Genomic DNA, 25,941 nt, shown 5'->3' on the forward strand with positions numbered 1-25,941 from the left:
CAAGTCGGGTCATCATTTAGCAGTATATTCACTGTAATTTCAGACACACTGTACAGAAAAAACCTTCATTCTCTCTGCTGTTCTCATTAAAGTAGCTCTAACAAGATAACACTTCAAAGTATAACCCACAGCAGAGATGAGTGCAGGTAGACAGAGGTGTGAGAGAACTGATGGAGCATGAAACTCAGTGTAGTTTTTGATTTAGGAATGTGAAGTTCTCTCAGTTTGCCGGGGTCCAAGATCTGCAGGGGAATACATCACCAAATGTGAGGGGAAGGTGGAGAATAAATCTCCACAGACAAGTGAACTAGACTCATTTGCAGACACTTATCTTTGCTTTCAAAGGCGTGTGTGTCATGACAGCTGTAAGTTCACACCTTGGTTGACGAATCACTTCCACTCAAGTGCTCCTGATATAATGAGTGGTGGTCTGTCTTATTTTTGCACCCAACTGCTTTTTTTAAAAATAGCATGTCACAGTCTGCCCTAAATGTGTGAGAGTGACCACGTCTGCTGCCACACACCGTCACAAGGGAGTAAACCGGAGAGTGGGAGGGCGTTGACAACGTCACAGTGTTGTTACAGTTCTGTTTGGCTGCGCACCTCCCATGTCTCCTCCCTCTCCCCTCCCACTCGTCTCTACCCCCATCCTCCCTCTGCAGTGGACGTGCATCGCATTTGGAGCAGCAGGCAGCAGGTGGAGATGACATCATCTGCACTGCAGCACACTGCAGCACTGGGTCTGAACAAAGACATGTCAGCCTACCGCTAACTATCCCCTCTCTCTTTTCGCTCTTTCTCCATCTCCATCCCTCTGTGTACTCCCCCCCCCCCCCCCCCCTTGTCAGCCAGAGGGAGAGGGAGAGCACAGCCTTGTACCAACTCAGGTTGTAGTGCTGTGACCTATCTCAACCCTTTGCCTCCCCTCCTGACACAAGCACTCAGTCTTGAACAGCCTCTCAAATCTTCGCCTCACCTGCTTCCACAAGTCACCATGTGGGTTGGTGAAGACGGATCCCACATGGGAAGAAGCAAACGCTCCGAGCGTTTTTTTCCAACCTGATAAGAGAGTGATCGGCTGATCTGACAGCAGGCTCATGTAGACAGTCAGCACATGCAGGGATCGAAGGCAGAGATCTCAGTGTTGTCCTCTAAGTGCATTATTCACAGTGTAGCATGTTGTCACTGAGAGCACTAATTTACTTGCCGGTGACATTATGTTTTTCTGTCCAATGATAGCAGTTACTTGACCTCTTTTACAGTGGCTTATAGGAGGTCTGACGGTGGCATTAGCTCCCCACGGAGCCCTGAGCCGTGACTGCCAAGATACCGTAAAGCGCAAATGTCACCAGGTCGTGCTGCGAAGGCTCCCCACTTAGAGTCATTAGGTCCCTACCTACGGCGTCAACACTGAGAAAAGAGAGTAGGCCAAGTACACAAAAGCACAGCAAAGAAGATTTATAGACTCTATTTTTTCATTGTTTGCCTTTCTCTCTCCTTTTTTTTTTTGCTGGAGAACTGAGTCCTCCCCCCCCCTTCATCAATAAGCCAATAGCACGCAGGCAGACCATACACACACAGCCATGTTCCTGTCGCCTAGTTACCGCTCGGCAGCAGGTTGCCACAGAAACGGCCTCATAGTGGCTAAATGGGGAATGCTAATGCAGTCTTCTATACTCCCTGCTGCAGTGGGCTCTCTGTGCCCATCCCATTGCACTGTCTGTACACAGCATATCGTGTGTGTGTGTGTGTGTGTGTGTGTGTGTGTGCACTCACAAGTGATTATTGTTTGTTCGCAGGTGAGTGTTTATGTGTGGTCTAATGTGTTTTAATCTTACATAAACTTATTGCAACAGGTTTAAATTGCAGCGTTTTCAAGTGTGTGGACTTTTTAATTTCCAAATGCATTTAGTGTAGTGATCAAAACCTTCCCGCCAACGTTACAGTCCGCTTAATTTCCCAGTTACACCCTATTTATTTTTTGTCTGTGTTTCACTAATTAAAATATAGCCCTTAGAAGTCACTTGCTCCAGCCGGTATTGAATTATGCAGAGCGTTCTATATTTCTGACAAGGCTAAAAACCTGAAAGGAGACAACCCGCGACAACTACTCTGACTGACACAGGGTGCAAAGCAGCAGTTGCCTCCTAAGCCGCGTGTAAACACTCTGAAGCCTTATACACCTCCATCCATCTTGATGTATGGAAAGGCTGCATTTTCAAGGACTCTGGACAGGTGCGAGTTGTGATTGATTCTGTACTGTCAGCTTCTCAGTCCTCCTGCCGTACGGGCTCAAGGAACGGGGGCGGGTTGGGACTCCTTGGCCATAATAGGGTGTACTTAATCAGCTGGAGAGGGCCTTCAGCTGTACACTCCCCCCAGAGCATGTCTGAAGCCCTTTGTGAAAGGGCGGACACATTTAACATGCCCCTGCTCATTGGCCAATCGTTCAGCCTGTATTAGTCTGCTGGGGCTGAGTGGTGCGGGAGAGATGGCGGCAGGAGTTTAGCGATGGCAGCCATTAGCAGATGATTGATGGGTTTTAAAGGTTATTTTAGTAAAGCCAATGTTTTGATGAAGTTAATGATTGATGCCATTGTTTTCACTCACACTCTGGGGAGATTAATAATGATTGTAAGGGGTTTTTATGTGTAGCTAAAAGTAGGATATTAGCTTGCCATTAGCTCTCCTCCATGTCAGAAACAGGCAAATTGTTCTTAAATGGTTGACTGTCTCATGATGTTAAGCCCCAAGTCACTGCGACAGACTCAACGCTGCTCAGAGCAACATGTTTGGTGCAGCTTGTGGTGCATACTGTGTGATCATTTGTCTTGTCAGGACACAGGCTTGTTTGTGCTGGTAACAGCAAAGACAGCCATTTGTTGTTGTTTTTTTGTTTTTTTGCACACTGGATGCTACTCGTGTGTGCTGACGTGTTCTTCTTCTGTTCTCCCACTGTTTGCCTAGATAACCAGTTCAGAATGTCTATCCTGGAGCGCTTGGAGCAGATGGAGAGGAGGATGGCAGAGATGGCCAGCCACCAGCAGTCGAGCAGTGCAGGGAGTGGCGGAGCTGGGGGAGGAACAGGGGGAGGGGGAGGAGGAGGAGGAGGGGGAGGAGGTGGAGGAGGGGGAGGCAACAACAGCCAGTCACAGGTAAAAAAAGCCACATCACGCAACTCATATGTTGTGCATAAAGATGTACGTGTGACAGAAGCACATTGAGTTTATCAGTAGTGACTGAAAAAAGTACCGTAATGCTGCCTATAACATAACAAAGTGATTTTGTAGTTAGAGAGGCGTGTACAGCAACCAGTAATGATACGCTCTTTTGTGTCTGTAAGTGTGTATCTGGTCAGACGCAGGCCAGCAGCTCCTTTGAGAGTCGTGTCGTTGTGGTCTGTGAGAAGATGATGAGCAGAGCTTGCTGGGCCAAGTCCAAACATTTAATCCACTCCAAGACCTTCAGAGGCATGACACTCCTTCACCTGGCTGCAGGCCAGGGCTACGCCACCCTCATCCAGACACTCATCAAGTGGCGGTAAGAACTAAATACTGTACATGCTGTATAATGGAGCCTTGGTTTGTAATTGGTGCTAACCACACTAAAAAGCAGTGAGATGCTAATTGTTTTCTCTTTTCCGTCCAGCACCAAACATGCTGACAGTATTGATTTGGAGTTAGAAGTGGACCCTCTTAATGTCGACCATTTCTCCTGCACACCTCTGGTAAGAGAGCTGAAGTTATCATGTTAAGAGCCATGTGGGAAAGAAACCTGTAGTTAGTGTAGATTGATGTTTTTTTACACAGTGAAACCTTCAACTCTGATTCCCTCTGCTGCTTTTCCCCTGTTTTCCATCCAGATGTGGGCGTGTGCACTGGGTCACCTGGAGGCAGCAGTGGTCCTGTATAAATGGGACAGACGTGCCCTAGCCATCCCAGATTCTCTGGGCCGCTTACCCCTCTCAATTGCTCGATCTCGTGGCCATACGAAATTGGCCGAATGTCTGGAGCAGCTACAAAGAGAAGAGCAGCAGCCACCAGCCCCTCTACCACCCACAACTCGCATGTCTTTCTCCCCGGCCCCCGACACCCCCACCACAGACAGCTGGATGGTCAGCTGGGCAAACAACAGTGTAGTAGCACCCAGTGGCAAGAAAGGGGGTCCTGCCACCACGACAACAACATCCAGCACCACAAGCCTCAATCCAGGCCAGTACACTTCACTTTTTGTCTGTGTCTTAGTCAACACTTGAAGGAAAACTCATCAAGCTGATGGAGTGAAGTCGGTGATGGTGTATGATGCAGCTAATTGTTACATGTTGTGTGTCTTGCAGACTTGAGAAGGCCCAGGTCAGAGCCCTCCAACTACTACAGCAGCGAGGGCCAAAGAGACCTCCCGCTAGCTAAAAAACACAAACCCAACCCAGAACTGTTTCAGACTCGGCCTGACAAGGCCATGTCTGTTCCTCTGAGCCTGGAGCAGCAACAGCTCCACAAGCTGTCCTCTAGCCCCAAGAGCTTGTCCTCAGAGGGCCTGAGCTCAGACAAGGGCCTGTCTACAGGAGGCAGCACAGGGACAACCAGATGGACCTCCAGAGAGAGTTTCTCCAGCAGCGGCATGGGGAGGAAGGCGCTGGGGGTCAGTGGAAGCAGCAGCCTGGGGAAGGAGAAATTGGTGAGCCGGTTACGTCAGCGGGAACAGCTCGGCATGCTGGTGATGGCTGACAGAGAAATGGCTGATGCAGAACTACTATCCTATCGGGAAGATCTGGAGAACCAGGACTGTCTCACGCAGATGGATGACCTGCAGGTGAGAATAAACAACTGTGTACTCAGTCAGCTAAATGCAGAGAACTCGGCAGTAGTTCAGACGCAGATGAAACGTTCTAAATAATTTGGGCCAGAAACATTTTGCTGTTGATTTAAATTCTGCATCACAGAAATAGCACAACAAAATATGTGCCTTCTTGCAGCAGAGAAGACAACTTGATGCATGGGAACAAAAAAATCTCTTTTAACTTATCTACTCCTTTTTAGCTGCGTCCAGCAGCTCTATAGGTCGCTGTGTCTGTCAGCTGGTGGTGGGCCCACAAAAATGTATTCACAGACTTGCATAAAATTTTGTGTAAAGCTTGGTTATGAGCCAAAGGACAGCTGATTAACTGCTCGTGCCAGTTGGCAAAAAGCGGACAGTGGGAGTAGCCTATAACAAAATATGCATAACTTCCAAACAGATTCATGCATCATGCCCAGACTTTATAGAGAGGAACACACACACACACACACACACACACACACACACACCATTTTGCCACGTCCCCTTCATAACTCATGAACCCGTTGTCGTAAGGAGGCATCATGGTACTAGTTACAAGTGTTTGTGAGTCTGTGTGTGTGTGAATGCATGAACATGTTGATGCATGCATGTACGTGGTCTCAGCTATTACAACTTTGCACTTGTTAAAATATATTTCTTGTGAAAATTGGTAAAAAATGAAAATTAGGGGCCTTAAATATGAAGCATATGTAGTTTTTAAATTCCATGTTTCATCAGAATGAGGCTGCAGTGTGGATGTTTTAGTGGCACCCCTTTGGAAAGTGGCATGCATGAGAATAACATTGTCACCATTGAAGAAAGCATGGCAAGATGATATTTAAATTGGACATAACCGCACCATGCCACCTCTCTTATGTCCGCCTTCTGCACTGGGTAGGCGGCATGCACCAGGCCAACCTGGCACTCTGTCGATGACCATCACTGCATAATAAACTCTCGCTATTGATCCGCTTCCATAGCCAAGGGATTCTTCCAGCCATCTATCTCAGTCTAACTACTCCTCCAACAGATGAAGTGCTGGATTAGGAATTTTAGCCTCCAACAGTATCGCTCTCATCATTATTCTACTCCATTGGCATTAAAGCCAACATGCCTGTCACACGGCCAAACAACTAAAGATCATGTACAGACACTAAACCAGGTAGTCACTCAGCTAGTGATAAACACTGACATCTTTTTTTTATCCCAACAAAACAGGCCAACATGATGACTCTGGCAGAGCACATCATTGAGGCGACGCCAGAGAGAATCAAAAGGGAGAACTTCAGCGCGGCGGACTCTGTGCCCTTAGACACATCAGGGGTCAGCAACACCATGAACTGGCTGGCCAACTACCTTGGAGATGTGGAACAGCTGCCGAGCATCATACACCTACGGTAAGCAGCACCGTGAGGCAGAGAATAGCAGATATGCATATTGCATAGCCAGTGTGTGGGTGTGTGTGCAGTATGTCTGTCCCTCCACCATCATAGCATAGGTATTCATCCTTTTTTTCTATGCTTTGTTACACCTTGCTATTGTCCAGAAAGGGTACTGATTTGTTGGAGTATAATCGGTGAACAGTAAAAAAGAACATTAGCAAAAGCACATTTATACATGCAGAACACACTGCACATTGCCAATTTAGAGTGAAACTGCGTTTTGGTGTACAGTATTTCCTTTTGAAACAGGTTATTTGAAAAAAAGCAAATGCCATGATGGATCATTCAAAAGTGACTATGTTAACCTGCACAATAATATTCAGTTTGGATATTCCAAATTAGGCCTTTTTTAATCATGTCTGATTAAGACGTGGGATATGCTGGTATTATTTGGTTTTAAGAGCATTCTTTGGATGTATGTATACAGTGCATTCAGAATATGCATCTCAACTGGCCTCTTGTCTGTTTCTGTCTAGTCTGTTCTTGCTCTGTGTGTTGTCATGGAGGTGTTGTACAGAGATGTATGCCCAAAAGAAAAGCCCACTTTTCTGGTTGGAAGGTGTAACACACTTTTAAACATAATAAAAACTTTGACGTGATAAACGGCATGTTAGGATATGTTAATCTGAGTATGGAAACAGGAATATTTGTTGAATATTTGTTGAGTATTCATTGTCATTTGCCATGTAAACAACTTGGTAGGAATAGTGTTTTGTTGGGGTTTTTTTTTCTTTTTTGGGATGAGGGCAAAAACCGTAATATTCTGTGCCTATAAACATAGTCAATGATGGGATGCTAATTTGAAAAGAGAGGCAGTTTTATTTGACTGTGGCTCAGGACTGCTAATTATCTGTGACAGTGTTATTTTTTTTGGAAGTTTAATTTACACCCACCACAGTTTTTGACGAAGTTTGCAGGCAGTCAGAGAAATAACCTAAAAATAAACACTTCCAATTATGAGTCGCTAAATTGCTTTAGGTGGCAAAGAATTTTGGCACACAGTGTAAAAGGACTTCAATTTCTACATCCACCACTGCTGCATAAAAGAATTAAACAGTTTGTATAAGTTAGGTAAGGGATAATGTATAATGAGCCGGTGAATACTGGGAAAATAACTCCCGACAGGGGAATAGGTTTCATTCCCCTGAAGGGAGTTATTTTCCCAGTATTCACCGGCTCATTATACATTATCCCGCTTATTACACGGCTAATTATCAGTTAAATAAATAATGTTGTCTGCCTCTGCGAAGTGCATTAAAACCGACCGGATTCGACAACTTTTGGTGAAAGTTTTGTACTCACCCAGGCTTAGTGGACTGAACCGAGGCATAAAACTCGCGTAAAATGTCATTAAGCATGACTGCCGAGTGTGTATTCAAATCCGTCTTCTTTTGTTTTTGGCAGAGAAAGTCCATAGGTATTCTTTTTCTTCAGCGGCATCCGTTAAAATCAGCCACTTCTGTTTGTTTTTTCCCTCGAAAGTTGTTTGACAGCTGCAGCATCCCTAGCAACGCTGGGCTACATAGCAACTGTGTGTAATGACCGTTGCTACTAGCAGCGGTCATTACACAGTAATATCAGACCGCAGAATGCCGCTACTGACCAATCAGAATACAGCATTTAATAGAGCCGTGTAATGAATAAACATATTGATCTTAAGCGTAGGTGTTAGGTGGACAGGTGTAGTGTTCACTATCTGCTGCTTTCCCACACTAAACACATATGTAAGAAAGAAAAGTCTAAAATAATGTGAAAATTTCTGTCATCTTTTTCCTTAGATCTCTCTATAACGAACCCCTGACCCCATCGTCCAACCCCAGCCTCAGTCCTGGGGGGTCCCCGCTGAGAGAGGGGCCCCTGGAAAGGTCTACACTCCCATCCCCAGCTGACTGGAGTGAGTTCATCAATGCCTCCAACAGCAAGGTGGAGCGAGACCTGGCCCAGCTGACTCTGTCAGATCCAGAGCAGAGAGAGCTGTATGAGGCCGCCCGCCTAGTCCAAACTGCCTTCCGCAAGTACAAGGTACAGGCCCGGCGCTCAGGTGCCATATGCTGTGTGTACTGCAGCCCGCAGTGACAGGGCTGGTGTTATTATTAGATGGTTTTGTTTCTGGCTTTCGGAGAGATGTTGAAGGGTTCGTTTTTATTTGGTTCCAGGCTATGGAGCTTAGGGTTGTGCTACGGTTCATTAGTGTCTTTCATCTGAGGATATACTGTTTCTTATCATGCTTAATAATACTCACATTTTCTGTCTCTACCTCTGTCTCATTCTCTGTTCTTCTGCTCATATACACATTGCAACACAAACAGAAATATATCCAAATATGTCCCTGTGGTTTCAGCATGGGAAGGTGCCTTGAGCAGAGCATGGCCTTGCTTAGAGGAACGACTGCACTGTCCCCCGTATCCCTGCTCCAATTAGACACAATTAAGCTTATGTTCTCCTCCTCTCTCTCTCTCTCTTTGCCTCTGTTCCTCTCTCTTAGTTAGGTGTATGGAGCCTGCTACTGCCTGTTTTTAACTAGCTCTCCACACACCAGTCCTTTCCCCCTGCCCGATCCCATTCCTCAACTCGCTACCCACCCACCCCAGCTACTTTTAATGAGTTTTCACATGACAAACTGTTCGCTGTCGTTTACAGCCATCTGTTATGCCTGATACTGAGGTGGACCTTTGGCTCCCTGTCATTCAACTGTTCACCTCCTCCTCCCCACTGCTCACAAGGGGGCCAGTTCATCAGGGGGTGGACTCATGCCGGGGTGGCATTCACATGCCGGCCACCAGGAGACCTCAGGGAGACTTGACAGAGCCACCAATATCCTTTGTGGCAAAATGCAGGTTCAACTGTGACCTCTGACCTATCCCACTCTACTCTCCAACAGGGGCGGCCGCTCCGAGAGCAACAGGAAGTAGCTGCTGCTGTTATTCAACGTTGTTACAAGAAGTACAAACAGGTAGGCACCCCCAAAGCACTCAAGTGTCCCTGATATGATCACATCTAATTAGTGCCTTTGTTTACAGGTTCCAATGTAATTAGTGTATATCATACTCTTTTGGGAGACAGATATCTACCCGAGCTAACTAATTTAAATTTATTTAATGAAGCTCTTTAAGTTTGTGAGGATATTAGAGTATGTTAGTGTATCATTCACGATCTTTCCCTCTCTCTGTCTGCAAGCTAACATGGATAGCCTTGAAGGTAAAACTTTTTCACTACCAGCAGCTGAATTCATTGCCAAACTTCAGGTCTCCCACTGCAGCGTGAACCCATAGCAGTATTGCGGTATTCCCACCCAGCAAAGCTTGACATATTGTTTTGTTCTCGTTGGCAGTATGCACTTTATAAGAAGATGACGCAGGCCGCCATCCTTATCCAGAGTAAATTCCGCAGCTACCACGAACAGAAGAAGTTTCAGCAGAGCAGGAGGGCTGCCGTGCTCATTCAGCAATACTACCGCAGCTACAAGGAGTTTGGCAGGCTGAAGCCCCACCACCGCGGGGCCGCTGCTGCCCTGGTGCAGCACAAACTGAGGTAGACACTCAGCTACACCCTGTGGGCCAAATAGTGGAATATACTCACACTGCTAAATACAGCGGGATGATGAAGAGACCACTGTGTCGTAGTAAAAAATGATGTGCAATATCATGTGCAATTATGGATAAATAGATTCCTTCAGTCATTTATGGACAGACACACTTACAGAATGATTTTAGGGACAATAGCCCTATTCACACAGGACTAGTATTATTATCCCATGTGAGTCTGCCATGTCCGCAATTTGTCTAAAAATCCACCGCAAATTACCTGCCATATTTTGCCACAGAGGTCATGTTGAGGGCTGGGTATTGTTTAAAAAATTATGATACCAGTACTAAAACCAATACCCTTAAAGTGATACCAATACCAATACAGTACTTCATGAGATACCTTTTTTTTTTCAACTTCATTCGATACCTTTCATGTCAATGAAAGCATTCAGTTGTGTAAAATGCCACCAGGCACCACAGGTGTTTGGTATAGCCATACTTGGAATGTTTTGGTAGCATCTCGACACACTGAACTGCCAACTCTGTCAAATACACTGCACTCGACTGCACCACACCACAGACTGTATGAGTTGTAGCTGCTGTGATAGACGGCCAGTCACAAGTCACATTTAATTGAAGAATGTATGCAGTGATTGGCTGCAAGCAAAACCTTACAAATGTATTTTTCTTCTAGATCTGGATACAAAAAAGATCAAATGGCGATATTATTTAACTGGAGAACCTTCAGTAATACTTGGTACTGGATTAAGTCCCCTTAGCAAGTTTCCTTACCAAGAATAATGGAGGCTGCATTGGAAATTATAAATACAAGCTTTGACAACATTTTGGGTGCAGGAGGCTACGCAGCATGGAGACCCATTCACAGAAAAAGCAAGCTGAAATCCATCAGAGGAGTGAAATCCTACCAGATGATGAGATGGATGATGTGCCAATGTGCAGCAGAATCAGTTCTGTTTGTTTAACCCACATTTAAAAAAAGGAGGTTAACACTGTACGTCACCGCTAGTGGTGTTGTGTTTTTGCATTGTGCAGAATGGAGTTATAAATGAATGTGCGCATGGTATCCCTGGGATAATGTCAGTAAATTCAGGTAAAATACAGACTTTGCTTATTCCATGTGAATATGCTGCAGAGAACACAAACATGTAGAGGGTTTATTTCTAAATAAGATGGTAATACTAGTACTGTGCGAATAGAGCTTATGAAAAGTCAGCTCCAGGTTATGATTTTTTTTTAGCTTACCAGTTTTCAACTGCGGCTCTCCACACAGTAAAACACTGTTCAGTCAGGAATACTTTAGTCACTTAACTTAATTTCCATTGGCAGTATTATATTTGGTGGTATGGCCCTGACCTGGGGCCTCTCTGCCTATCCACATGCCTACATGGAAAGCCTAAGGCAGAGAGAGCACGCCTCTCTGCCCTTCCACGTGCAAACGAGGAAGGGCAGAGAGGAATCATGTGATCTATCAGCTGACTCCCTTCCATCAATCAGCTGCTCCATCAGTTGATTGGGCTGTTTGAGATCAGCTGATGTAGCTGGGGTATGAGCTGAGCTTGACATCGTGTCCTGCCTGAACTAACGCTATGCTCAATTTCTCTCTCTGGTGTTTCAGAGGTAGTCTGCTCACAAAGAGGCAGGATCAAGCTGCCAGGAAGATCATGAGGTTCCTACGTCGCTGCCGCCACAGGTAGACCCCCAACACCGACACACACACTAACATTTACACATACACAGCTTCACTAGATAAAACTTGACATCCAGACTCACTGCACGGATTGGTTCATGGTCTAAAAGAATAACATTCCTTTGAGCTAATCAGTAAGACAGTAGAAACCATCACTACTTTCATGATCTTGTCCTCTCTTGTCTTTCTCTCAACTGTTCTTTTTACTCGCTGTTGTGTGTTTGATTTATTTTTGATGGGCAAACTGGGTGGTTAGAAATGTCTCCAACACCTAAGCTCCACCTCCCTTCCCCCTCTCACTGTATTTGGCCCCCACCTGTCCTCGCCCCCTCCTTCACAGTGCCTACTGTGTGCTAATAGCTGTCTGGTATTGTTTTGCTGTTTATGCCAAGCCCCTTGATGGACCATAGACTGTTCAAGCGGGTGAGTGCAGCCTCAGCAACTCAGTTCGTGCCTCTCTTTCTCTTTCTCTTTCTCTCTGTGCCTCTTTTCTCCCTCTTATCTCCCTCTCTGTCTCTCACTCTCACTCTATTAATACAATTATCTCCTCCTGAGATCTCAGCCTTTGCATTCTCTCCCTCCTTCCCTCACTCTCATCTTCTCCTTTTGCTCTCTCTCTCTCCCATCCCTCCACCCACCCTACCTCCTTCTCCATCACTGTTGCTTGATGCCTGCTTGCATGAAGGCTGCCGACTGGAGCCACAGGTGGACTGAGAAGCTCAGATTAAGAGCAGAACCTATCTTGAACTAACAAAAATGCTTATGAATGACAATATCACTGCAACACTTAACAGGCACTTCTCTGACTCTCTTTATCTCTGTCTTTCTCTCCTTGGGAATTACTTTTTGTTCTCTTTTTTTTTTAAATTTAGTTTTGTGTGGTTATGCAGATAGCCAGTTTGAGAAAACGGGAAGCTTTTTTGGATCATGTTTTATTCTGCTGCATGTCGAGTGGTGACAACTATGGGCCTTGCTCTTCTACCTTTAGGCATGCTATGGGCCTGCTGTTTCTCAAGTAGTTGTCTGTCTGTCTGACTGGCTGTGTGTCCTGTTTCTAGCCACTCGACAGACCGAGAAGGGGACTGAACCCTTCTTATTTCCATTTACTAGAACTGTGTCAAACTGTGTAATGTGTTATGTGCACTTGTTCAAAACAAAACAAATAAATTTAAAGAATACAGTACAAAAAGTTAATGGATGGATTATCGAATGGGCCTCGGGGCCCAAACTATCAGGACCCTGCCTGGCCTTCATCTGCAAAATGTCACTCAGAATACTGTAGCATGATTGACTGGGAAGAAACTCAAACTGACTACAGAGAGATGCAACACAACAACAAAAAAGAGGCAAAACCACAAAGTCTGTCTGTCTTGCTCCTGTGCATATTTGTGCCCAGGGGCCCATTGTCTCATAATCCACCCATGGAAAAGATAAACCTGAGTGAAGAAAAGCACAGAACATCATATACAGCATATACGTATAGATGGTTGAGCATTTGGTTATTTTTCAAAAATTCTTGACCTCCTTGCTGTTGACATTCATATTTTATGTTGTTTTCCATATCTGCTGAATACTGTCCTAAAATAGGGCACCATGCTTTTAGAGCAGGTGAGATTGTTGATGTAACCGCCTCTTATGGAAGGCTTGTCTGCTGTGCTGTGATATAGGTTAGGAAGCTGTGATAGCATATAGGTCACAGGAAAAAAACACAAACAATAGGTTCCTCCACCCATCGGGACTAAACCACAGAGCTTTAATGGATTCATACCTCCAGGGAGTCCTTCAGCTCAGCATGAGAGGGTGCAGCAAACACCGCATCTGACCGTACGTCCACGTAGTCTGCCTCCTTTCAACACATGAATGTTGCAGTAGTTACCTTCTGCTAAGAATAAGAATAGGGCTAAATCCATTACATGACAGTGGCTGATGTGTTGAAATCAATTGTTGGGGTAAAGAGTGCTCTGTAGTCGACAGGCTGACCGCGTTTTGCTCGTACACTTGAGACACGTGTTTCTTCTGTGAACCCACACCAGCTTGTCGTGAGCTGCCAGACGGTGCAGTTGTGAAGATTTGAAATTATCAGTTGCTATTTTTTCCATAAATGGGGCATTTTTCCTCAGCCTTTACCAGTGTGTTTGGAAATACTTATTAGTTATTTTATAGGGCTTTTCCATTGGCATTTTCGGCGGCACCGAGTCTTACCTTGCTGCTCCAGTTTACTTTTCCATAGTCAGTTTAAACATGCAGAGCCGTGTAACCTGCACTCAAGATTAACCATTTTCAGAGTCAGGCTAAAAGGCACGCTTTTGGCCTGACTCCATCTTCTCAAAGACCACCACTACCTGGTCCTCCAAGTAGGTAGTGGTGATGTCTCGCCGACCGCATCCAATCCCTGACAGCACCCTTTCTTCCCCACGAATCAAACGTGTGTTGCAAGACTTATGTTTCTCCTTTGCGTCCCTGCTTGTACTTTCAGTTATCAGGGTTATTTTACTGTTTCATGTTCGCTTTGAGCTATTTAGGAGTTGTGTTAAGTTAGTGCTGATGAAAACTCAACATTTCTTATTTTGCTGCGTTTATATAACGAAATAATTAGGGACTTTTACTGTGGGAAATTTATAGGAAATTAAATGTATTTGTCACTGAATTAGCAGAACAAAAGTTTTTTTTTTGGTTGAACAAACACTGTATTATAACTGACACTTGAAACCATTTTATAAATTAAAGTATGTGTAAAACGTCTGTCAGGCAGTGAAGGAGGAATGGAGATGCACACACGAAGGTGAGCTTCTCCATCCAGTTGCAGTCCTGTAAATAAGCTAATGTACATGGTATAATAATCATCGATTTTCATACCACTGTATACAGTTTCACAGCATACCACTACAACCTTTCTTAGCAGCTACTCTCCAATAAAGACAAGTCTACAAATACTGCAGGGAGGAAGAATACAAGCAGGGACAGTAACATTTTAGATTGTTAGATGAAGAGCTGTAGACGAAATGCTCTTACTGCACCTCTGCATACAGCTCACCTCCAGCAGGTAAACTTATTTTACCTGCCATGCTGTGTAATTAAAAAGAAACACTCACAGTATAATAACGAGAGACCTTTAGCTGTGGATCAGCCTGCTGCTTTGAAGACGAGTGCGTCATCAGTTACACACACACCTTTAATCAGGTAGCCCTGTTGTAATGAAGACTTAAATCCCTGCGGTGTTAGGCTGATGCACCGAGCCAAGTGAAGCAAGCACGTGTGAATGGAAAAATGCCATTAGTCTTTTTATATGTAGAAGTGACCTCTACCTTCAGCATGTACATGTAGGGTAATGATTCATTGTTTAATCACTTACTAAACATGCAAAAGTGCAGAAGGACAGTCCTGAAGTTCTAAAATTTATTTGCATTAATCAAAGGCGTATGCACTCTATGCTGTGAGACACAAGTGTCACATGTTGCATTTTGTGGGGGAAAAAGTGTTTTAGGGTGCCAAGTGTCACTGTGAAATGAGCAGTATTAACTCAAATAATAATTGTAATTATAGTAATTATGATATCATTACCATATTGTGCTGGGACACTTCAAAATCAAATGCATTTCACGACAAGAGTTCTTGTATTTATTGTGTCACAGAGGTGCATTTTATCCTAAATGTAGTAGATTAATATGGTAATGATTCTGTAACAGTCCTGTAATTATCCTCTGTTGTTCATTCCAAAGTGTAAGTTCAATCCTGACCAACGTTTCCTTTCACAGGCCAGCTGTAGCTCCTGACGATCTGCGCTGACTTGATGTCGTTCTGATAGCTCTGGCTGAACAGTGTGATACTGTCAGGCCTGTGTGTGTGTCTTGATAAGCTTGTAACTAGACATCCAAGTCATGGATGTTGCATTCATGGACACTTGTCTGTCTCTGTGTTTCAGGGTGAAAGAATTGAAAAGGGCCAGGGAACATGAGACCCCTCAGAAGAGCCCCCTCGCGATGTGACATCACTCTCCTGACTCCTCTTTTTCTTTTTTGTTTGTATCCGAGACATTTTACAAGAGAAATGAAAGAAAAAAAACATCAATGCAAGCACTGCGATTATTACTACTACTGCGGTGTTTCTGGTTCAACTACTATTACATGTACAACAGCATTTTTTCACATATCTATTCTTTCCACTGACTTGATTTCGATCGGAGAGTGGCAACTTCTACGGGATTATAAACTCAAAGGGTCGGGGTGGGGGGTGCAGAACATTTGCTTCATGGCATTTTTTGCACTTTTTCATGGATTGCTTTGTCTTTTTTGAATACGAAGAGGTTTTGGACGGTGAAAAGGAAGCAAACGCAGGACATGCCTGAGGAGGTCTGTCAAACACGAGGACCTCGAGAGACGTGAATTAAAAGGCTGCTGCAGAAGATCTCAGAGGATAGGGAGACCACGCAGAAACACTCTGGGCTCTAATTGTATTTCATAATTTTTTAAGTGACCGATCGATTCATTTGAAGAAGGATTTTTTTTTTAAAACCAAATATATTGGTCACCCACACGCCCACTTCTGCCCACTGCTGTAGATTATTCAGTTTAGCTCAACAACTCCAGCTGTCCCACTGTGCTCTACCCCACCAGTCTGCCCGCACGGGTGGAGCTACAAATGAATGTAGTCTGGTGGTTTAACCATGCAGATGGGGGATAAAATATTTCTGTTTTGCCATTTCTTAAAAAAACCCTATGCTTTATCGTATATATTGTCACTTTATTACTTGAATTTGTTCCATACTGTCCGATGTATTTGTTCCATCATGTCCAATGTATTGGTGATCTGTATCTTCAGACTCTATGTTGTTGAATCCTACCAAGAAAAAGATGCATGACTTCTTGGCAAGAAAAGTCTTTGCTTGTGTGCTTATGGTCTAGTCTTTCAGCCTATCCTCTGATTTTCTTTTTGTTTCCATCTCCTCTCCCCATAAGTTCGGTCATCTCGGTAATTAAGCTATCCCCGTATGGTCCTGTTTCTTTTCGTTCTGTTTCATTTACGCTTCTTTCGGTTGATTGCTCCTCTGGAACCTAACGAGAAAAGAACTTGCCTATTTTGTGTTGTAACGGTTATGGTCATGCAGGTTATTACTTGTTCTTTTTAAATGAACTTCAGAGCCTGTGAAGGCTTTTGAGGGGAAGATCACATACATTGCCTTGACGTCTTAGAGATTCTTTGAGGGGTCCCTAAGCTTGTCCCAAAATAGGGGTTTGACAAATCCATATTTTTGACAATTGAGCGATTTCTGTATATAAAGAAGGCTGAAAGTATGTAGGAAAAAAAAACATTTACCCAAAGGGGATTGTATTTTAGAAATATATTATTTTATTCATTAAAAATGGGTCAAAAACAGGTACGAGACAAAAACAGAATATTTGTATAGTTTTGTTTGAATGCCTAAGAAGTATGGTTGTATTGTTTGTAAATAGTGTAAATAACTGGGATAAAAATGAGCTATGTGCATGAAAAGTATGAACAGAGTCAAAAAGGGAAAAAAAACAACAAAAGCAGTAGTGGCTATGCTCTGTAAAATTAAAACTATTTCACTATTAGAGTATTTTATTTTATTTTGATTGTTCTTGAGAAGAACATTTTGCTAAAGCATGATATTATTGCAATATAAAAAGTAAAAAAAAACTGTATTTAGAGTTAGGAGAAGTCTGCAAAATTATCTTAAAAACAAGTATGGTTATGTTTACATTTTTTTTTTTATTATCATTTGTTTGTTTTGGGCTACCAAGAATCTTTTGCCAATGGTGCCAAGGTATGTGAATGCTATATAGCTTAAGAAGAGAATTAAGTTAATTTTTGCAGAACAGATAATCATACAGTGAAATACACACTAGCACTGACGACCATACGATCACAGGTGGTCGAGGATCACTAGAACAATAAGGTACACAGTCTGCAGAGGGAGTCATATTTAAAGCAGAAAGCATTTAAGTCTCTCATGTCTCCACCATTCCCACAGATAACTGAAGCATTTGACCATCACTGAACACACCATAGCAGAGTTTGACTTTTTTATTTTTGTTGTCATTGCAAATGGAATGTGTTACTGAGGTATCTTGCCTGATCTTAAAGATTGCCAGCCTTGCACACGGTGTTAAATCGCCTCTTTAAATTTACACAGTGTTGCAGCAAACACTGATCGATCAATTCTTGGCTGATCCCTGTAATCACCTGTACGGATTTTTCCAAATACGATGTTTTAATTTTAAGAAAGCACCTTGATCAAGGCTGCCACAGTCTAAACAGACCTTGTATTCCATGTCAAAAAGAACAAAAATGTCTGGTTGAAACATGTGTAGCATAACTGTACATGAGTGGATTTCTTCGTCAAGCAGCTCAAATCGTTTGCAAAACCGACTGTTCCGACAGTCACAGGTGCTAAACAGCAGCACTAAAAGTTGCCTTGATGCAGGGTCAATGAGCCAAAATGACTGTAACTAATGTGTAAAAAAACAGTGCACTGGTGCCATTTATAATTACGAGGCATACGATGTGTCTTGTCCATTGGGTAATATATATACTGTATATATTGCAGTTTTGACTGGGCTGTTGGAACAATCTGCAAGAGGAGCTGCTGGTTTAGAGGTGCCTGTTGGTTGCTGCCTAATTCCTCTAATATATTCCTACCAGAACTACCAGGAAGTGTATTCTGTATCAAAGTAATGACATTTGATTATTCAGCCAAGTGCCACTGAAAAACTTGAGTTTTGGTTATTGAAGTGTTGTCATGTTTGTTCAATAATTACTAGGCTACGAAGGTGTTTCTCTGATTTATTTATTTTCTCAACTGACTGGTTGTTTTGTTGTTTTTTCTGCCACACGCCCAATATGTAAACTTTTATTATTTCCCGAGTGTTTATGTAGAAAGTGCCTATTCATATCCTGATCACACAAACCCAGTGTCAGAATGCATCGATGTACCTGAGGTTGAGAGAATGTGAGACGACGTGGTCACCCACACACACAGCTCTGTATCCTCTGCATGAACACACATCCGTCACCGTCACCTTACACTCACCAAAGCGACAATATGATATTCCCTGTTCACTCCAGTTATCAGCACAGCACTCCAGCTTGTCAACATGCTAAGCTTTACTTTGATTTTTATGCCTTCTTTTTATGTTATTTTTTTTAATGGGACAGCTTGTTAAAATCACACTTAGAAACGCCACTACTGGGGTTTGTTGCCTCGCATTCATCCTCCTGGTCTGTGGTTAGAATGCATAGCCAATGCAATGTCGTGGCAAAAAAGGAGAAGGATTTATTATGCTTGCATGGGTAAAATAGTTAACTGGGTGACAGAACTGCACCTAAAGCATGCTTATTTTCCTAGAATCGGTAGTCAGATAGACTTGTTAAAAGACTTACTGTTCTGTAAAACGATGAACGTTGGTTTGACGTGTCACAGAACTCCGAAAGACAGAGGGCATGTGACTGCAGGGCTGACGGGAAACCTACAAATGAGCCAATGATCAATACTCAGTAGCTACTGACGTTTTCACAGCAAAGCATGAGGACAGGATTGTGGGGTTTTTTTTTAAGACCAAGCTCTAACTTTTTAGACTTATTTCTTCCGTTTTTTTATTTATTCTTTTTAAGATTTGATCAGTGTGCTCCCAACTTCAAATAGGACAAATGGTTGGAGACCATTGTGACAGTATGTATAGCAAGTATTAACTAAGTGACACACGGTACACACAGACACATGCACAAGACACAGCACACGCAGACATGTCAAGGTGTCAGTTTCATTTGTACACCGAGCGGCATCGCTCTTCTCCAGGCTGAGGGACTGGTTCACCTCCCTTCTGTATTTTACTCAGGGTGCCAAAATGGGGAGGAGGAAACAGAGCAGGACACGTGATTCACGGCAGAAGAAGCTGAAATTGAAAAAAACTTTCAGCGGGGCTTTCTGGTAAAGACAGACAGGTTCAGCGCTGCGATACTGAAGTCTTTAAAATGAATGAAATATAATCCATTTCCTCTCAGTAACGTTGAACACAGCAGACAGTGGTGGAGCCCTGGAATAAAGTCCTGTCATATATAGCTCATTAAGAAAAATGATTTGACTTTCTGTCATAGGAGCCTGTCAAATCATCGTATAATTCTGGCCGGTTCTTTAGGCCTTTAATTTATCTAAGTGACAAAGTGTAGAGGGTATTTAAGATTAAGAGTGTAGTTATATGAAAAGTTCACCTGCAAATCTTGTTTTTACTGCCATTTATGAATGGGATGACAGGTTAGCTGATAGGCACTCTTCACACACAGTATTATCAATTTCGAGACGTTCTGTGAATTGACCTGGGAATCTGCCTTTCCTCCTCTTCTTTTTCCCCGAGCACCCAAACCAGAGAAAGGTAGGCACATCAGGACAACAGAACAGAAACAGTTTTACAACATATTCCACTTGTGGACACAGAGCAATAAAGAACTATTTTGTGGAGACCTATAGACCTAGTGAAGTTTAAAATGATTGGACACATGTAGTCGACTTACTCTTATGCAAATGCCAGTATTGCAAGACAAGCATTCAGTAGTTTATGGACAGCAATTATATGGCACCCTTTACCGAACTGCACGTTTTCATCAATTCCAAACCGAGAAGAAAAAAAAAGGCCCTGCTTTGATAGAAAGTCACGGGTCCTCGACACTTTGCATGTGAACTAGTGTTAGATCTATTTTCCTCTCCTCTATAGCTGTCTTTCTCTCTGTCTTTCCCTGTTATGTGACCCAATTTTTCTCCGCCCCCAACCCTTGACCCCCCTTAAAAAGTTTCATCTCCTCTTGGTTCTCCTAATGTGTTTTGCTTTCCTCCTTTTTCTTCCCCTTCTCTTGTTTGTAAGTTTTATTTTTGTAATTGTGCATGTACAAGCGTCACTGACTCGATGGATATGTTAAAAAAAAAAGAGATTTCAGCTGCTGAAGCCATGCAAAACGTTTTGAATTGCCCTTAAAATATGGAAGATGTTTTCTGAATGCTTTATATTCTTTCTGCTGTAAAATAATAAAAAAAGGAAAAAATGAAGAAAACTCGAGAACACTTTGCTCCGTCTTTTTGTTGCTTTCTTTACTTCTACAAAAGGGTGAGTGGTTTCCTCTGCTCTCCGCTTCTGCAACACCTTTTTATCAAGAAAAGACATTCAGCAGAGTATTTATAATATAGTTTTATTTCTATTCAACATACAGGAGTGCATAACCTTTGACATTCATTTAAAAGGCTTTTGGTCGTACATCAGACAACCAGGGACTTTTAACAAATGTAGTTTCACACACCATAAACACAGCCTCAATAAATCATCTTAAAGCCCTCAAGCAACTTGTCTCAATCACACCAATGGCATTGTTCTTTGTGTGAACAAATACAGACAGCGCTTATGTATGTGAGTGTGTATGTTTGAGTTCATGCACCTGGGCATGCATATGCACAGTGTATGCATGCATGATGTTTGTTATTTTGTCTGCCTGTGAGTGCAAGATAGGGGTTTTGGTTTTAGTGCAAGCCCTGTCTCTTGTGTGTGGCATTGATGCCTGTTGACATTTTTTTTTAGACGCAGTATTTCCAGAAACATTCAGAATTCCCTGCTCTCTTTCTGAACTGTTTCCGGATGCCCAGCACGTGGCTGAAAGGATTTAGGAGACTTTGTTTCTCCAATAGGACCTGAAAGACAGGATAAAGCAGCAGCAATAAACATTCAGTTTATAGTATAGCTTACTTTACTGTGCTGTTGTAGGGATAATGTTTGTGAAGAACTCACCTCTCTTTTCATCCCTCGAGGAAGCAGGCCTGTTGTTCTGACGCCTGAGAGAAAGTAAAACATGAGAATATTCAGATATTTGAGATAATGTGTGTCAGCTTGTTGCATTAGCCATGTTTCTGTGCACGTCAGGCTTTTGGGTAGTGTAGAGTGAAGCTTAAGGAGTGTGAAAAATGAGGGAATGTTGTGTTCACCTCCATCAATAACTACCCACTCTTGATCAGTACCTTAGACCACCTAGTTCTCCAGTGGTGCTGCTTGGTATCCAACCGCAGAAAGCTATGGTTACAGTGTGTGTATGATTTTAAATGTGGAGCACAAAGTGGGTGATTTTCCCTGGATAAAGCAAGAGTCTGCACCAAGTATGAGCACTTCAGTATAAACTGTGTGTCCATGTGTATTTCTTACCGTCTCTGTTAAACTCCCCAGATATCAGAGAGGAATATCTGAGACCAGCACCGTCCTGAGGAGGGAAGCTTTGCTCAGAGAGGGACAGATCGTCCAGAGCGCCGACTCCTCGGTCCTCCACTGATGCTGAGGAGTAACCCAACAGCCACACAAAGTTGGTAACACACACTTGACAGGTAGAGAGTCACACTCTACAATTTCTAGAAATGTATTTAGAATATTTTTGTAGTTTTTGTAGGAAAGACAGAGTTTGATTTTTATTCTACGCACAATGATGACTTTTAAATTATTTGAATAGAAAACTGAACTGGCGACAGAGAAATCCTCCATCAGTGGTCCATGTGTGTGAACTTTGGCAGAACAATCAGCGTTCAACACTGCAACTCTAAAGTAATTACCTCAAGGCCTGAGGACATGACTGTCTGCCATTAAAGCTGTAGTTGGAAACTTTGGAAAGTTGGAAATATTTTTTATATATTTGCTAAAACTGCCAGTACATCCTCACACTACAGACAAATAATCTGTGAAAAGAAAAATCATACTACTCTGCCTACTTTATTGCCTTATTCTAACCCTTAAAACACCTGAACAAAAACAACCAATCAGAGCTGAGGAGTCTCAAATGCAGCTGCCTGTCACTGCTCGTGAACTGTGGTCAAACTGTCAAACTAGGCAGCGCCGATCAAATATAAATGAAACAAGATTTTGTCACTGCATTGCCTATTCTTCATCTCATATTTTAGTGTACTGTTTAGCTGTTAAATAAGAAAGTTAGTCCGGCTGGTGGGCTGTGTATGGTACTTTGGTTGACTGTTTCCAGCATGATGGCCGATTCACAAACTTTCTCATTTTACAGCTAAACAGTACACTAATATATATATATGGGCAATTCAGTAACAGGATCTCGATTCATATTTGATGAGCGCTGACTGCGATGACTGACAGCTGCGTTAGAGGCTCCTCAGCTCTGGTTGGGTGTTTTCGGTGCGCCGCGGTAGATTCTAATGAAAGCTGTTAAAAGTAGTAGGAAGAGAGGGTGGAACATGATCTGTCTCGTGTATTTCTTTCAGGATATAGTGACAGTTTCAGCAAATATGACACAAATTTATTTTCATAAAAGTTACCAACTATAGCTGTAACCATCACAGACTACGTTCTATTGCTAAAAATGCTAATAACAGCAATAAGGGAGATATGACTTCCCACTCACCAGGTCCTGGATAGGGCATCTCCGCAGATTCTGTGATGGGGTGGGCCAGCAGTGGGCCAGAGGCCACGAGCAGGAAGGCCCAGGACAGGAGATGGTTACACTTCATATCTACAGGACGCTGTCGCTGAAAGTGTCTCTGAGTCTCACGGTGGTCCTCAGGTGGGAAGAAGACTTGTACGTGCTCTGTTGGTCCCAACTGGGTTATATATACTTCCAGCTGTAGCCTGTCCCCCCTCCCCCATGCCACGCAGCAGACAAACACTTTTGCTGGCCACAAACAACCATCAGCAATATCCACAATCCCATCCCTTCTAACTGCGATAAATCAACACGATGTCACAGGTGAATTATAGGCTCAATAAAGAGACAAGTGCCGCAGCCCATGCTTCAAGGGCACAGTCGTGTTTTACCAGCTCTTCAGCTTGATTGACTGTTTTACTGACTTTGTAAATGGGATCGAAGCAGGTGTTTCAGATGTCACTCTCAACAACATCCCGTAGGGGAGCAGGTGGAGAAACTGGGCAGCCAAATGACTAATGTTTTTATGCTACCAGCTCATTAAACTCTTGGGCCATTTGAATCCTCTTGACTCAGAGCCCACAGAAAAACTCCACAGTCGGAGCTGCATACAGAGCAGAGAGAATTCCTAATAAAACGGCATAATTACTTGCACAGAGGTTCAGTGGAAATGCTAAAATGTTCAGGGCCTTGCCGCCTATAAGCCATCTGACATTTTAAGTCAATTTAAGACAGCAGAGAATTTTCCATGGGTCACTGAATCAGATTGATTCATGCACATTATTTAGAGGCCTTGTTCTGGTAAGATGTTAAATTGGCGCTTTCACTTCCTCTTAGTCATGCAATAAAACTTTATTAGCACGTCCAGCATGGATGGACAGAGTCAGAAACCTTTCCTATCAGTGAAGACTGGAGGACAGGCTGAGACAGCTATTTACAGAGTCACATTTTGCACCTCTGTATATAATTTGTATATTTATAAGAAGTAGTGACGTCAGTGTTCAGTCTCTTGTATGATAATGAGGGTCGGCGAAGCGACAGTGACATTTAATTTTATAGCCAGAAGGCCAGACACTCCATTAGGTGTTGCTTTATATCATAAAAAGCTATTAAGATTTATATTCTGTATTAGTCAAGGTCCTGCCGCCAGCTTATTCCAGCCTCCAAAATAAATGTTGTCTCTCCCATACTTGAGGTTTATCCTGCTATATACTGGATCCTCTTTGCAATTTAATGTGGAATCTGGATTTCTTTAAGGGGTAGATGTTTTGTAACAAACACTGACACATACTACACTTTCTTGAGATTCATACAATATAACATGAACAGAGTAGAGTGGAAATAATAGTTGTGGGGTTTTTTTGCCTTCAGAACTGTCTTAATTCTTGGTGTCATAGATTCAACAAGGTGCTGGAAACATTCTTCAGAGCTTTGGGTCCATACTGACATGATGACATCACACAGTTGCTGCAGATTGTCAGCTGCACATCTATGATGTGAATCTCTCGTTCCACCACATCTCAAAGGTGCTCTATTGGATTGAGATCTGGTGACTGTGGAGGCCATTGGAGTACAGTGAACTCATTGTCATGTTCAAGAAACCAGTTTGAGATGATGTGAGCTTTGTGACATGGTGCATTATCCTGCTGGAAGTAGCCATCAGAAGATGGGTACACTGTGGTCATAAAGGGATGGACACGGTCAGCAACAATATTCAGGTAGGCTGTGGTGTTTAAACCATGCTCAGTTGGTACTAAGGGGCCCAAAGTGTGCCAAGAAAATCTCCCCCACACCATTACACCACCAGCAGCAGCCTGAACCGTTGATACAAGGCAGGATGGATCCATGCTTTCATGTTGTTTACACCAAATTCTGAGCCTACCATCTGAATGTGGCAGCAGAAATCCAGACTCATCAGACCAGGCAACATTTCTCCAATCTTCTATTGTCCAGTTTTGGTGAGCCTGTGTGAACTGTAGCCTCAGTTTCCTGTTGTCAGCTGACAGGAGTGGCACCTGGTGTGGTCTTCTGCTGCTGTAGCCCATCTGCTTCAAGGTTGGACATGTTGTTGGTTCAGAGATGGTCTTCTGCAGACCTTGGTTGTAACCAGTGGTTATTTGAGTTACTGTTGCCTTTCTATCATCTTGAACCAGTCTGGCCATTCTCCTCTGACCTCTGGCATCAACAAGGCATTTTCACCCAGAGAACTGCTGCTCACTGGATGTTTCCTCTTTTTGGGACCATCCTCTGTAAACCCTAGAGATGGTTGTGTGTGAAAATCCCAGCAGTTTCTGAAATACTCATTAACAGCCATGCTACGTTCAAAGTCACTTAAATCACCTTTCTTCCCCATTCTGATGCTCAGTTTGAACTTTAGCAGGTCGTCTTGACCATGTCTACATGCCTAAATACATCCAGTTGTTGCCACGATTGACTAATTAGCTATTTGTGTTAACCAGCAGGTGAACGAGTGTACCTAATAAAGTGGCCAGTGAGTGTATGTGTGTATGTATAAGAGTACCATGAGAAATGTCTTGATAAAATAATCAAGAGGCATTGCAGAGGTGAATTTTATATGTAGGAATTTAACTTTGTTGTCTATGAGCAAACGAATACAAACACTAATGAGCTAAAATCACCTTCACCATCTTAATTCAGCACTCTGATTTTGTGCAGGCAATTTAGTGATATCCTCATAGTTGAGGTCTTCACCAGTATTGAAATAAAATCCAGGGTCTTCTTTGAGACCAAGACAAGACTGAGTAAAAATATGGTCAAGTGGGAGCCCAGTGGTTTAGTGGGTAGAGCTGGTATTCCATAAATGAAGGCATTGTCCTTGCAGCAGTGACTGTGGGTTTGATTCCAGCCTGCGTCCCCTTGCTGCATGTCATCCTCTTTCTCTCCCTCTCTCATGCTTAGACTGTCCTATCTAAGAAAGCCAAAAAGATCATCTTAAAAAAAGAATATGGTCAAGTTTGAGACCAGACTGAGACCTTCAAAGAGTGGTCTTGAGACCAAGATC

The 25,941-nt window shown here is 43.1% G+C and overlaps 2 protein-coding genes across 9 annotated transcripts in view; one reads left to right on the top strand and one right to left on the bottom strand.

Moving 5' to 3' along the window:
- Nucleotides 1–20,542, top strand: part of camta1a (calmodulin binding transcription activator 1a) — a 376,005-nt gene extending 355,463 nt beyond the window's left edge. For 3 of the 8 annotated variants that reach the window (XM_049581562.1, XM_049581567.1, XM_049581566.1), the window contains 13 exons: nucleotides 2,968–3,155; nucleotides 3,344–3,540; nucleotides 3,649–3,727; nucleotides 3,863–4,211; nucleotides 4,337–4,812; nucleotides 6,037–6,215; nucleotides 8,039–8,282; nucleotides 9,142–9,213; nucleotides 9,438–9,458; nucleotides 9,592–9,791; nucleotides 11,424–11,498; nucleotides 11,888–11,918; nucleotides 15,418–20,542. In XM_049581562.1, the coding sequence (XP_049437519.1) occupies nucleotides 2,968–3,155; nucleotides 3,344–3,540; nucleotides 3,649–3,727; nucleotides 3,863–4,211; nucleotides 4,337–4,812; nucleotides 6,037–6,215; nucleotides 8,039–8,282; nucleotides 9,142–9,213; nucleotides 9,438–9,458; nucleotides 9,592–9,791; nucleotides 11,424–11,498; nucleotides 11,888–11,918; nucleotides 15,418–15,450 (2,144 nt within the window). In that variant the 3' untranslated portion in view covers nucleotides 15,451–20,542. The remainder of the gene's footprint in view (nucleotides 1–2,967; nucleotides 3,156–3,343; nucleotides 3,541–3,648; nucleotides 3,728–3,862; nucleotides 4,212–4,336; nucleotides 4,813–6,036; nucleotides 6,216–8,038; nucleotides 8,283–9,141; nucleotides 9,214–9,437; nucleotides 9,459–9,591; nucleotides 9,792–11,423; nucleotides 11,499–11,887; nucleotides 11,919–15,417) is intronic. The other 5 variants (XM_049581568.1, XM_049581569.1, XM_049581563.1 and 2 more) reach the window with 5 other exon arrangements.
- Nucleotides 20,543–20,902: 360 nt separating this feature from the next.
- LOC125891954 (urotensin-2-like) lies at nucleotides 20,903–23,517 on the bottom strand. The gene is made up of 4 exons (XM_049581584.1): nucleotides 22,902–23,517; nucleotides 21,692–21,817; nucleotides 21,284–21,327; nucleotides 20,903–21,186 (listed from the first exon to the last, which is right to left on the bottom strand). The coding sequence occupies exons 1-4, from the start codon at nucleotides 23,005–23,007 to the stop codon at nucleotides 21,073–21,075; spliced, it is 390 nt and encodes a 129-aa protein (XP_049437541.1). The 5' UTR covers nucleotides 23,008–23,517; the 3' UTR covers nucleotides 20,903–21,072.
- Between the last annotated feature and the right edge of the window lie 2,424 nt (nucleotides 23,518–25,941).

The sequence above is a fragment of the Epinephelus fuscoguttatus genome, linkage group LG7, assembly GCF_011397635.1.
Source record: "Epinephelus fuscoguttatus linkage group LG7, E.fuscoguttatus.final_Chr_v1".
NCBI lineage: Eukaryota > Metazoa > Chordata > Actinopteri > Perciformes > Serranidae > Epinephelus > Epinephelus fuscoguttatus.